At 43.8% G+C, this 12,572-nt stretch overlaps 1 protein-coding gene and 1 long non-coding RNA gene across 5 annotated transcripts; one reads left to right on the forward strand and one right to left on the reverse strand.

Annotated features, from left to right (window-relative positions):
* Positions 1-303: 303 nt before the first annotated feature.
* hoxa3a (homeobox A3a) lies at positions 304-10,797 on the reverse strand. 3 transcript variants are annotated; one of them, XM_046416823.1, is made up of 4 exons: positions 10,542-10,797; positions 8,241-8,301; positions 3,853-4,432; positions 304-1,270 (listed from the first exon to the last, which is right to left on the reverse strand). In XM_046416823.1, the coding sequence occupies exons 3-4, from the start codon at positions 4,313-4,315 to the stop codon at positions 480-482; spliced, it is 1,254 nt and encodes a 417-aa protein (XP_046272779.1). In that variant the 5' UTR covers positions 4,316-4,432; positions 8,241-8,301; positions 10,542-10,797; the 3' UTR covers positions 304-479. The 3 variants fall into 3 exon arrangements, with proteins under 3 accessions (XP_046272779.1, XP_046272777.1, XP_046272776.1); XM_046416821.1 differs by having other exon boundaries at positions 9,662-10,797; XM_046416820.1 differs by lacking the exons at positions 8,241-8,301; positions 10,542-10,797 and adding an exon at positions 6,340-6,476.
* LOC124074206 lies at positions 7,490-11,898 on the forward strand. 2 transcript variants are annotated; one of them, XR_006845810.1, is made up of 2 exons: positions 7,490-7,624; positions 11,300-11,898. It is a non-coding gene; the product is annotated as an uncharacterized LOC124074206 (long non-coding RNA). The 2 variants fall into 2 exon arrangements; XR_006845811.1 differs by lacking the exon at positions 7,490-7,624 and adding an exon at positions 10,757-11,101.
* Positions 11,899-12,572: the final 674 nt, after the last annotated feature.

Consider the following 12,572-nt stretch of genomic DNA (forward strand, 5'->3'; position numbering starts at 1 on the left):
GCTCGTGGCTTCTGAAGGATCCTTTCACAAGTGCAATAAAATGCAAAAAAACAAACAAACAAAAAACAACAAAAAAAAAAACACATTTCTTCAACTGCGGATAAATAAAACACGGACAAATTCACATTAAAATGAATAACATATGTTCATAATACCCTGTTTGAGTTTCAATTTTAAAACAAGATTAAAAATAAAAAAAAGATTAAATATGCCTATACATATACTGTGCCCCCCTCCCTCCCGCTCTAGACTCCTACAGCCCAGATAAAGGTCTTTGTGAGACAATGACACTAGCAAATAGAGGAAAAATTCAAGCAAGTCGTGATTATTTATCCTACGCTACTTCACACATCAAACTATAAAAAAACATAAACAAAGGCCGAGAGAAGGTGGAAGCCGTGAGGAGGCGCGGAAACAAAGCAGTAATGTGTCTGGAGGTGGATAAGACAATGGGCGGAGTGATCCAGGCTACGCCACCGCTACAGATGCGTCAGTTTGGGCGCTTCCTGGATTCTTCCCTGAGAGTAGTGCGGCGTAAGGTCTGTGTACGTCGGTGTGGGATCACACACTCCGTGATGCTGACTGTTGCCCATTGTGATTGCTCCATTGTAGTCCATATTTGTGGTCGGCGGGTGCGGGAGGTGGGTCAGACCGAAAACGGAGGTCCCAGAATTTGGCATTGAGTCGATGTAACCTCCGCCGACATAAACAGGGCTGCCCTGCATGTGCGTCCCGTAGTTGCCATTGCCTTGGAGCGGATGCGCGTCATACTCGGGCGTGGCCGAGTCGGTCCCGGGATACCTCTTCTGGGAGGGCGGGCAGTTGTTAAGGGAGCTGTTCAAGGGAGGGGGATATGACGTAGCCATACCGTATGTGTTTTGATGAGGTTTATTGTAAGACGTCGGCGACTGGGAGTCATAAGGTACACTGTTTACAAGAGAATGCATAGAGTTGAGGTATCCTCCGCCTCCTCCACCACCGGAGGCAGGGCCCACGGGACTCCGAGGGGACTGTCCGCCAGGGGAAGGCAGCATTCCGACGCCTTTCTGATCCTTCTTGTATTTCATCCTGCGATTCTGGAACCAGATTTTGATCTGTCTCTCTGTGAGGTTGAGCAGGTTGGCCATCTCCACCCTCCGAGGTCTGCAGAGGTACCGGTTAAAGTGGAACTCCTTCTCCAGCTCCACTAGCTGGGCGCTGGTGTAAGCTGTCCGGGCCCTCTTAGATGCTGCTGACCCCGGAGGACTCTTGTCTCCGGGGCAACTCTCCACTGTCAGAGAGGAGAAGAGGATGATGTCAATCAGTAATCCATGACAGACGGAGGGAGAGGGAGAGAGAGACAGAGAGAGAGAGAGAGAGAGTTAGACAGGAGAGTGAGAGTGAAAGCATGACAACACGCACACAGCTGATAACAGAACTTTCAACCATCAAGAGGGGGTGGGGGTGATGAGCAAACAGTTTACTATATAAATATGCTTTGCTTCACTATTTAAATAAGGGTTTTATCATCGACTCTTTCGTTCTCTCTTTCTCCCTCGTAATGTGCGAGCATGGGTGTTTCAAACATCACAACATTTTGATAAATCTGCTCCCAACTGCAAAGCACAAAGGTTATCATGAGGGCTCCGCAAGACAATTAACAATCAATGTATGGACACTGGGCCTGTGTGCGCGCTACACGAACCGCAAAGGAAAGAAATGTAACTGTAGAATAGTGGGTCAGTATCCGATATGGAACCAGGTGACCTCAGATTTCCTACTAAAATATTCTGACCCTCATCCTTCCCCCGTAGTCACAGGGTAGCACGCTATGCAAACACGAGCATTATGTATTCCTCAGGGTGTATAAAGCAGCTCGCCTTGCCCTCACTGATAAGTGCCCTCTTCTAAGAGGCTGGAGCTTGGCTGCAGAATAGCAAGGTTTTGGTCTGCTTACTGCTGTGGCAGGCGGCCAACACTTAATAAATTTCACTACCTGTCGCCCAAACCTGGAGCAAAAGGAATGCAGCATGACATAATCTGACCTATTAGGTTATTACACACATGAAAGAGAAGTTAATACGAGGAATAGGAGGAAAGTCCATGTAGGTAGGACAGTCACTTGTGATAACGATGGTAATTGCATGACTATAAATAAATTCATTAAAAAAGACCAGTTAGATTTAAAAAAGAGACTGTTTTGGGAAACGTATATTGGCTGCAGGCTTATTGTCTTGCGTAAGTAGGCTACGTAAAATGTGCGCAAGTCTTTTCATACGCGTTGTGTGTTGTTAAAGCTGATGAAAACACCTTCCCAAACATAAATCATGATGAAGGGCGACACGCTTCTTTGCATTTTAAACTCTTTCTGTTGAAGAGTACATATAACTTCATTAGAAAATTAGCCACAGATTACAAAATGAGGGTCATGAGAAGGTGAGCGTCTCTGAATTTTTAGTGTTCATTTGCATGGTTCCAAACACAAACTCCCATCCTGAACCCCTCAGTTTTCCTCTGATCAAAAAACAGGATATGTCTTGAATATGTGCGAAAATCGTGAGTAGAAAGAGCAGACGACATCCTGATTTGCATTTTAGCTCTCACTGTAGACGACTAACAGAACTAGAAAATTATACATTTAATTTACGATATATAGAGGTCTTGGGAGGATGATCATCAGATTTAGGATAGTTCTGTGTCATTAAACACCCACAAACCACATGCCCCTCCCTGACCTACCAAAGTTTTCTTCCCGTTAAACATCAGGGTCTGGATTGTGTACGTGCGTAAAACGTGCGTAAAAGGGTTCCCATACATTTTAGCACATCGCACGTTACTAAAATCTAATTCAAAACATTCCTTAAACATAAATCATAATTGATTTTTAGAAATGAAATGAAATGAAAGGTGCCACCTTGTTTGGCGTGTTTGGCTTGTTTTAACTTTATTTACGAGAATACCTACTATTTAAAAACAAACCAAAAAGGCCAAGATGACGATGAACATTTTCAGTTGTTTTAATTGTTTATGTAGGGGGTCCGTGCAAATAAAGATCCATCAGGTTATGTTTCTCTCATCAAAACAGTCGACTTTGGCTGTGCGTAAAAGGTGCCAAAAGGTTATAACACTTTTACGGGGTTGAAAAAAAACTTTCCCAAACCCAAGTCAAACTGAAACCACACAATGTTGCGTTTTCATTTCTTACTGTTGAATAATGCCTGCTGTACCTTCGTTGAAACATTACTCACAAAATTTGCAGAATAAGACGTCCATGGGAAGATGAGCATCTCTGATTTTGTAGGTTGCCTCTGTATTTAAGAAAAACGCGACCCCTCCTACACGTTTCCCTTTTATCAAAACAGCAGGGCAAACTGAAACAACTGTTATGCGTGTTTGTTTGTTGTCTCTCCGGGAACATTGTGTGATCAGTGGAGACGCATGTTTACAGTAGGGACAGGTCAGCTGCAGGGCACAGGGACAACAAATGGTGGGGTCTACTTGCAGTGCTGAGGGACATATTTCTGCTACCTTATGGTACATTTAATATGTTTACGGTATAATTTTGGATAATTGTGAGGAAGATGTGTCTAAATGATTGCAGGATGTGAATGTAATAAATGTAACACGAACATACTCTCTACTCTGCCTGTGTCAGAAAGTTGTTTGTTGCTTGCAGTTCTTAAACCACTGATTTACAAATTATAGAATGACTGACCCTGACAGAAAAAGAATTGCTGTCCTCTCTCCTAACCTCTTACCTTTACCACTCACCCACACCCCCTATGTTTTGTGTCCTCTCTCAACAAAACTTTCTGGTCAGAGGCTAAATCGAGTTTGTGTTTGTGCGTGTGTGTCAGCAGCAGTGTTTAGTACCTGAACTGGAGCTACTGGTGTGTTTCTGCTTGGTGTTCTGACGGGATTCCTTCATCCAGGGGAAGATCTGTTTGCCGCGAGCAGTAGAGGTTGGGGAGCCGTTCTTGGCACTGGGTTGGTTGGACCCGTTGCTTGTGTTTTGGCTGATAGCACCGGGGGATTGTGAGGGTGGGGGTGGGCCTGACACCGGCACCTGCGGTTGATTGCTTTCGGGATGAACCTTAGACTGCGCCGCCTGAATGGCTGTGGTCCTGTCGCAGCTCTCCGCCATCTCCCCCGGCTTCTGCAGAGCCACGGAGCCGTCGGGAGACTGCAGGGAGCAGGCAGGTCGATGGTACTCACTTTCCACATGAGAGGCCCGGGGATATTGGACCTGATTGGCATCATAACTGAAGCCATTTGCGCTTTGATATGGGTAGCCACTGTAAATTGCGGAGCTGTCGTAGTAGGTTGCCTTTTGCATCTCGCCGTTTCCCAATATTTATTTCAGAAACTGACAGGGTCTTGACACCCTTGTAGAATAACATTGGCACCCCGTGGTCACGTGACGCCTCTCCGCCAATGGCCTCCTCGGGTGAACCTAGGGTTACAAGAAGCACTGTGAGGAGAAGAAATGGTGGCGATCCATCTTACTTTTCAATACAGACTTGACACTGGAGACTATGGAAGCAAGATAGGGCCAACAGTTCTGCAGACTATTACCGTTTACCTTATGGCTTACACAGGGCACAAAGGCACGCACTAACCTTGTATTACCATCTGTGCCAAACCACATCAAAACAAAACCCTTTTCAAAAGCATTTCAGATTGCCAAATCAATTTTCGGACCTAACAAGAAACTGCATGACATTTTAAATCTCAGAGCCTATTAACAATGAGACTGAATATAGACTTACAGTTCGCAGAAAACCCTGTATGAATAAAAAAGATGCTGTAGGAAAGGCTTATTATCAGCGGGTTACCACACAGGAAAATAATATTTCGGTTATATTGTTATTCTACCAGAGGGCTGTCAACACTAATCTAATTTCCTTGGTGGTGTCCCACAAACTTTTAACCCGTTTTTTTTTTCACTGTTCGAAAAAAAGGGGAAAAAACACTTGTGCAGTAACAGTATAGACCTCAATGCGGCTTTGCTTCCCCGGCCACCTGGCGCAAAGCATAAACAACCGCATTCTCTTCTTTTTTTTTTCTTTTCTCTGCATGCTGCGAGAAGAATGGCAGAGCCACGAGGAAACCTGAAAAACCGGGCGGGCATCCGCGAAACTCTGTGACCACGGTGTGAACTTTTCCTCGCAGGCCCATAATAATGACTGCTGTCGGTGCTGTCTGCGCGACGCCCCGTTGCGGGGATGTATGGGGGGTCAGCGGGCCGGGTCCGCCTGCTCGGAACGAGCGGCCCAGTGAGCAGCCAAGCCCGTCACTTAGGCGGACAGAAACCTGGGACGGCACAGTTAGAGACTGCTCCCGCACCACCATAATTCAAGCAAGTAACCATGGGGCTCAGCCTCTGAGAGATTATTGGGGAAGCTGTAATCCATAACAGACGCGGATATATGGGTCTTTTATAATGTAATATGTGGACTCCCTGTGTTTTAAGCACGGTCACTAAAAAACAGCAAAGTGCAATAATAGTAGTAATAATAACAATAACAATAATAATAATAATGATAATAGGCAATACTTTCAAATAAAAATCAGTCATTTTCTATGCAAAATAGGCTGATGGCCAATGTAAACCCGCCTTATTAATTTACTATTTGGTTCTGAAATCGTGCAACTCTTTTGTCTGCGGTCACATCAGTAAAGGAAGCAGATCATTTGGAGACTCAATAAAAGCTAAATAAATCAAAAAAATATTTGATTGCAACCCTTAAAGCCTTAAATTTCAGCAGCTCAGACTAACAGGTCTTGGTGTTATGTTCCCCACGGTAAATGTGATACCTTTAATATCGGGTTATATTACTGTAGGGTGCAGTAAAAATATGACTTGTTTATCTCACAGTCAATAATGTAGTCCAAGAGAAGACACGTAACTACAATGCATTTTCAATGAATAAGCGCAAAGAAATGAAATCAAAATGTGGAACACCACCCGGTTCAGCCGTGCACAACAAGACGCAAATCAGTACAGAACGAGTCCCGAGCTTAACCTCAACTCAGCTAAACTGCAAAGTGAAAAGAAGGTGTCTTCACTGTATCTGCACTCACATTGACCTGGAAAACATATCAGAAAGCGTTGTGGTGGAGCCCATATCTCCAGGCGAGCCAATGCGATAGTCATAAATGGCAGAGAAAGAGAGACAAATGACAGTCTTGAGCTCCTCTAACGCGGCGCAGCCTGCTCCACGTTGGAGAAATCTGGCTGCCTGACTGTGTGTGTGAACTCTTCCTGAACCGAGATCTAAGTCATACGGTGATAAATCACCGCGCGACACACAAACTCCGCCATTTACAACCGAGGGAGCCTCTTTCTGGCCTGCTTACCTTATCCTCTGACGACGAATGCGGAGCACCGAGCGATATTTTCTCATTCAGCGACGAAATCGATCAAAGCAGTAATCCGGAGGAAAAAAGTTTAAAGGCAGGGCTGGCTGGGTGAAGCAGCAGCAGACTGCGCCCTGCCATACACCAGGCATTAGCAGCCACAACAAAAAAAAAAGGAAGAGCCGAGAGAGAAACCCCTTTCCTTTCTTCCTCGTCTTTTTTTCCCTACTCGACGTGGATGGGTAAACCGAGATTACGAAAGCAGGCGTGAGCAGTCGGGTCAGCGAGATAAGAGTTATCTGGCCTCAAGATTGAATATATCGTCATGCTACAGAGCAATGACCAGGGCTTCATAGCAATATCAAACTCAGCAAAAGCTATGCTGGACTATGTGATCCTTCACCAGTACCATGCAGACACCAGTGAACTGCCCCGAACCAGAGCGTCACCATAGACAAAAAAAATTATGCAAATAAGTAGCGCCTTGGAAAGCCAGTTCAAATCAAGTGGCTGCCTCTCCTCCTCCCCCAACCAAATGAGGCACTGTGTCTAGAAAAAAAAAAACATATAATGCATCGTTGGACGTAGTATGTTCTCCTTGAAGTGTTTTAAATATTTTTCTGTATTATTTGCTCCACGTCCTGCAGTGGAATTATGGGCCCAGTGGACGAGATGTTGGAGTGAAGGGAGAATACAAAGGAATAATCAGCCGCTGACCATGCTGCGTTTCCATTTTCAAGGGACATAAAGGGCTTCTATCCACGAGTTTAATCATTAACCCGCATTTTTGCATATGATCCTCAATTTTGGCACAAGGACGAGCAATTCGTTTTCATTTCAACGCCGGCCAACGTTTTCCGCTGTCTGCACGGCTTCTTCTAAGAACAATACAACAAAGTCTGTTTTTTTTTGTTTGTTTGATTTTTTTTTAAAGATTAGAGAGTAACTTCAGGTCAAAGCAGTTGTTCGTTGTATATCAAGGGAAAGCCCCAGCGGGAGCAAGGTGTTAAAATTGGGAAGACTTTTCATCAGCAAAAGGCAAAGCGGAGGACATGCAGCGAGGAGCAGAGGAGAAGAGTGCCGGCAGCAGGGGGAATCCCTCTGCAGAGTAATGCTGGCTTCTGCAGCCAAAATGAAGAATGAAAGAATAGATTTATGTCATCTCAAGCTTCCCCGGGCTGTAAACACGTCCAGAGCTGCAGCTTCTCTGCTGGTTTCAGGCTCTGGGACAAAATTCAAAGACACATTTAAAAAAAAAAAAAAGACACACGGACGGCGTGGGAGGGTGAGTGGGACAAAAATTCACATGTTAGGACTTTTTTTTTTAGCCAACTCGGCCTTTTTCTTTTCCAAACCAGAGTAGTCATGTTGTATAATTATTTACTTCTTTGTGTTCTGCTAAAATGCTGATTCGTCTCTCTCTTTAATTTGTCCCCGAGCAGAGGGTTAAATGTCAGTGAGGTGGCGGTCGTATGCTGCCGTGCATAATAAGGCCTAAGATAATGTGGTGTGGAACAGAAATCTCAAATGGCGATGAAAGGAAAAAGAAAGAATTTTCCTAAAAAACAAAAAACAAACTTAAGCGCAGTAAACTAGAGCGGCTACAAGCAGATGGCTTTCACAGAAAGTAGTTTTTGAAAGGAGTGAGGCACCGCTCCAAGAGCTGCGATTCCCCTCGTCACTTTTATAGTGACAAATTACACCACAAAGACAAGTGGAAGAGAAGGAATTATTGCTCTCGGGCTGGTCATATTGCTGCAACAAGGAAATGTACAAGCCATAAGCTGCTTCTCTATCCCTGCGAGTGCTGTGGTGGGCGTGTGTGCTACTTATTAGAAATTGAATAAGGATATCACCATCAAGCATTCATAACACAAATCAATAAAGATATATGGACTTACCGAAGGCAGTTCAAGGTGTCTCGGAGACCGTGCGATGGCCTGAATTTACTTGGCTGGATTTCTGCAATGTGGAATAAAAATGTTGAATATCTGAGAGGATAATGCAACCGTTTAACGCGTTCAGCGTGCAAAATACGCTGGCGTGAATTTAGACTTTCAGTGAGCTCTCCCTGTAGTTAGAATAGCTAAGCGTATTGTGTGCATAATTGATTAGGCCCTATTTAAAAATGACTTTAAAAATAAGATAAGATCCAGATCAATGAATGGGTTAGCGCAAATTTAATAAAACTCGATGCAAGTATTTTTACGATAAACGTTTAAGTCAAATTTTCACATTTAGCAGCAGACTCCACATCTACGTATTTAAGTATTATTATCTTCAGAGCTTCGAGGAGGCATAGCATTTCCTTTTATCATTTTGCAACAAAATATCAAGCAGAATAAATTAATCCTGAGGGGAAAAAATAGATAATAAGACACTAATAAATCAAATACGCTAATCAAAATCGAAGTGCTGAGATTGGTCTCGGACAAAAACAACATTACATCCAAATACTGCTGCCTGTAAGCGTTAATATCCCTAATAATATTGAAACGGGCCTATGCAAATAACGTGTTTGTTGTTTCCCTGATGCATTTTCTCCACACGTGGATCGAACAGTCATTAGCTCTCGCGCACCATCTTCCCCAAGTCCCCGCGCCCATAAATCAAGCAGGAGCGCCGTGACCTCAGCGCGGCCGCGCGGTCCTGGATGGCACTCCGTTTTCCATTATATCCTCGTTTCCCTGGCGGAACCACACAACCCCACCGCTTTCCCCCCTGCTTTATATGGAGCCCATCTTGATGTATCATTTACGCATAAGAAAAAGCACCACGTAAAAAAAAACAAAAATAAAACACAAGATGTGTTGGTTTATAGGACCGTTTACACCTTGGATAATCTGCGCTGCGCACTCTGTTTGGGTTTTTCTTGGAAGCCTTTTATTTAAATGGACGCTTTATTTACAAACGTTTGTACGGGCCTGTTTATCCAAATGTCTGCTCATGCTGTTAAAGATGTGATTTGAACGGAAATATTTTATTCTTAACTGCTTTATTTTAAGTTTACACTCAAACTAATAATGGCTTTGATATAATGTTTAGACTGTTGGGCACAAAATGGAGCAGAAGCTGAATCCTAATGGCCCAGATAAACCGTTAAATGGTTGCCTATATATGTTGTGTGTAAATTCCGCTGGCCTATTTATGTGTCGCTTGATATGCGGTTGATGAAGCTGAGATATAACAGATGTGTTAATATCGCTGGCTTCTTTGGTACCTGTCTGCGTTCGCGCCCTGTAAAAACCCTGGACCCCTTTTTACTGACCTCTGCCTCGCTCAGCAATAACTCACGACAGTAATGAACAATCGGCGGAAATACCTCAAAATAAAATCCATCCTCCCAAAGCTCACGCTCTGACTGTGTCCGCGTGGAAAAACATATCCGTCCGTGACAGCAGTAGTACATCCACAAACCCGGGATCCTTTCTCTTTCGGTGTGAATCTCTTTTCTTATTCTCCCCTCGATAAACAAAACTACAAAGCCCGGACTCCCCTCACGGAAAGTGGGGGTAACCCGCATATAATCAGCATCATATGGCCAGACCGGGGCTCCGGTTTTCTTCCCTGTGCCATAACACCGCGCAGTATTATGCGCCCCGCTCACGTGACTCAACGTCAACTTAAATCCCTTTTATTTGAGCCCGTGAATCATTAATGGAGGCAGTCATTGCCCCTGAGGAGAAACGGATCAGTTTGGAGGGAGGAAAAAAGAAGGCTATGTGACACTGCAATGTATCTGGCAGAGGAGCAAGTCTCTCGCAGAGAAGCAGCTTTTCCACGTGTCGCCCATTCAGAGGGAAATACTGTTCTGTCAGGTTTAAAGTGCCATATATTTGGTGCCTGTTAGCCGCTGAAAGAGCTAATCCTGGTGTATTATGCAGAGTTTCCAGTGCAGCCACAGCTCTGAGCCAAGCTAAAACCAGAATGTTTTTGCACTGCAGCGTGCTAACTCGCACTGTATGCGTGGGAGAGGGCTTTTCCTAGAAAATACCATTTTAGAGTGGTATAATGATTACACATCACTCCAGCAAACCTCTTCTCCTTTCTCTTCACAACACAGCCAGAGCTTTACTCAATGTCGCCCCCCCGCCTCAGTCCTACGGTTTCCTTGTAGTACCACTTAGTCAGCCTCTAGTTCTCCATCAGCAAAAGCCTGCATGCTGTTGGCCAAATTGAGAGAAAAAAAGTCACACATTTACCTGTCCTACATGAGCAGGGTGTGCGTCCTGGTGGTCTTGAGGAGTGCGTGTCACTCAGTGAGCGGAAAGTGGAGGTGAGGTAACCAAAGATTGGCTGCTCGACCCCGCTGATCACTACATGGACCCCCAGTCGTCCTACATGCGCTTACGCGTTTCCTATGACCGGCTGAGTGAAATTACAGGTTTGTGCAAAGGAAGCGTTTTGGAGCTTTTGGAGAGGGGGTAAGCGGGTGGAGTGGGTGGTAGGGTTACCATGGCAAAAGTGCCGACTAAGCCATAACCCTCTTGTTTGCCCAAACCGCCACAATATAAATTCATTCATATCTGAAGAGCGAGATATGTAAGATATCTGACTTTTGCCACTCTAGGTAGCCCACTGCCATAAGTCCTATAGCCCGGAAGAGCTTCTCTCATCTCGGCACCATTTGGCGCTCGTTTTCCGTCAACACCGAGCAGCGGGCGTGGAAAAATCCCACCACAACTATTAATCATTTGGGGCGGACATAGACAGCATCCCACTCCCACACCAGCCTTTGTCTTCTCAAACTACAAGTTGAACGGTAAACTTTTAAAGACAGGAACAGAAGCAGACCAGCTCTTATTAATTCACCTTCAACACCTTTAAAACTGAAGAGGAGGAATATTAATGATCAGGGCTAAAAATGAAGATTTACGCGCAGGTTTTAGACGGACGGTTGTGATTGTTTGCGTCCGTTAAAATGTTATTTTGTTCTGTCTTTGTTCTCTTTCACCTACAGATGCGGAGCTGTCACCGGGACTGTACGGCTCGACATGACTCGACATTAGAATCTAATCCCACGTTGCCTTTCGCCACCGCACCTGAACTCTTCCTTGACTCGAGTCATGGAAAGCCGAGTGGGAAGTTATTTTGGAAACCAAAAGGCCCTCGGTTGGTAGCCTACTTTTTAAACTTTTTTCTTACACTTTTTTTCCAGTCTTACATTTTGCTCAAAAGTAGTAGTTGATTTATTATGTTATAAATCTCAACAGTTTTTGTCAGAAAACAAATATTTGAAAGTTATTTACACAAATCAGGGCTCCTTATCACTGTCAGCAAAGAGGAGTTAAAGGCACAGACCTCTGGATGTTGGCCAGACGGCGGTCCATATCTTCCCACAATGTTGACACTCGGAGCTCTTAACAGCCAAGCTTGGGTTACCGATACACTCTGCCGAAGATAACTCCTTGTTGTGCGAGGTTTACATCGGCCAACATCAAGGCTAATGCGAAACTAAACTGACTTGAAGCCATCTCTCGTGGATACTGACGGACACGGACAGCGTAATTGTTTGCGTAAAGGTGGTTGTAATAAAATTATTTGAATTATCGTGTTGAACTTGCTGGCTCTTTATTGTAACTGTCCCCAGATCATACTAGATCAAAGGCTTTTGTGCAATAGCTGTCAGTTACATTTTGAGGTAAGTGCAAAATAATAATATTACTACTACTACTACTATAACAGGACTACAGTAATAACAATAACAGATAAAGCATTATTATTAAACACATTGTCAAACACCTGAAGGACTCTGTTAATGTTTAACCTGTCTAAACTGACTATTGTGTCCACGCTCATTGAAAAGCTCTTTAAAGCAACAGATAATCCATTTGCATTGTGACTGTTGTTTAACTACACACTCTGATGCAACAGTGGAATGAATGGGTCTACCTATAATAATTAAGATAAAGAAAAAATAGCAAATTATCAAAAATCCATTCAAACAACAAAATGTTTGCTGTGTTCCATCTTTGAGGGGATGCAGTTAACTTTCCAAACATGAATGCAGACTGTTATTTCTCTTAGTTATTATTCATACAAGTTTTCAGTGACTGTATTTCTTCATGCCCAGAAAAACTTCAGCTACACCTACACGCTCACCCCTTTAGCCACATTTTAGGATCCAACTTTCATTTTAAACACAGTTCTAAAGTACTTATTCTCATTACCTTTATTAGCAAAATAAGAATTGAGTTTTATCCTCCTAATTTGTCTGCTTTAAAAACTTAAGA

The sequence above is a fragment of the Scatophagus argus genome, chromosome 17 (assembly GCF_020382885.2).
Source record: "Scatophagus argus isolate fScaArg1 chromosome 17, fScaArg1.pri, whole genome shotgun sequence".
Taxonomy (NCBI): domain Eukaryota; kingdom Metazoa; phylum Chordata; class Actinopteri; family Scatophagidae; genus Scatophagus; species Scatophagus argus.

Bases quoted from the DNA above. Each gene is read 5' to 3' on its own strand.
- hoxa3a (XM_046416823.1), bottom strand. From the start codon at position 4,315: ATGCAAAAGGCAACCTACTACGACAGCTCCGCAATTTACAGTGGCTAC. The intron at 1,271-3,852 runs GTACTAAACACT...CCTCTCTGACAG, and splicing joins CACCAGTAGCTCCAGTTCAG to TGGAGAGTTGCCCCGGAGAC.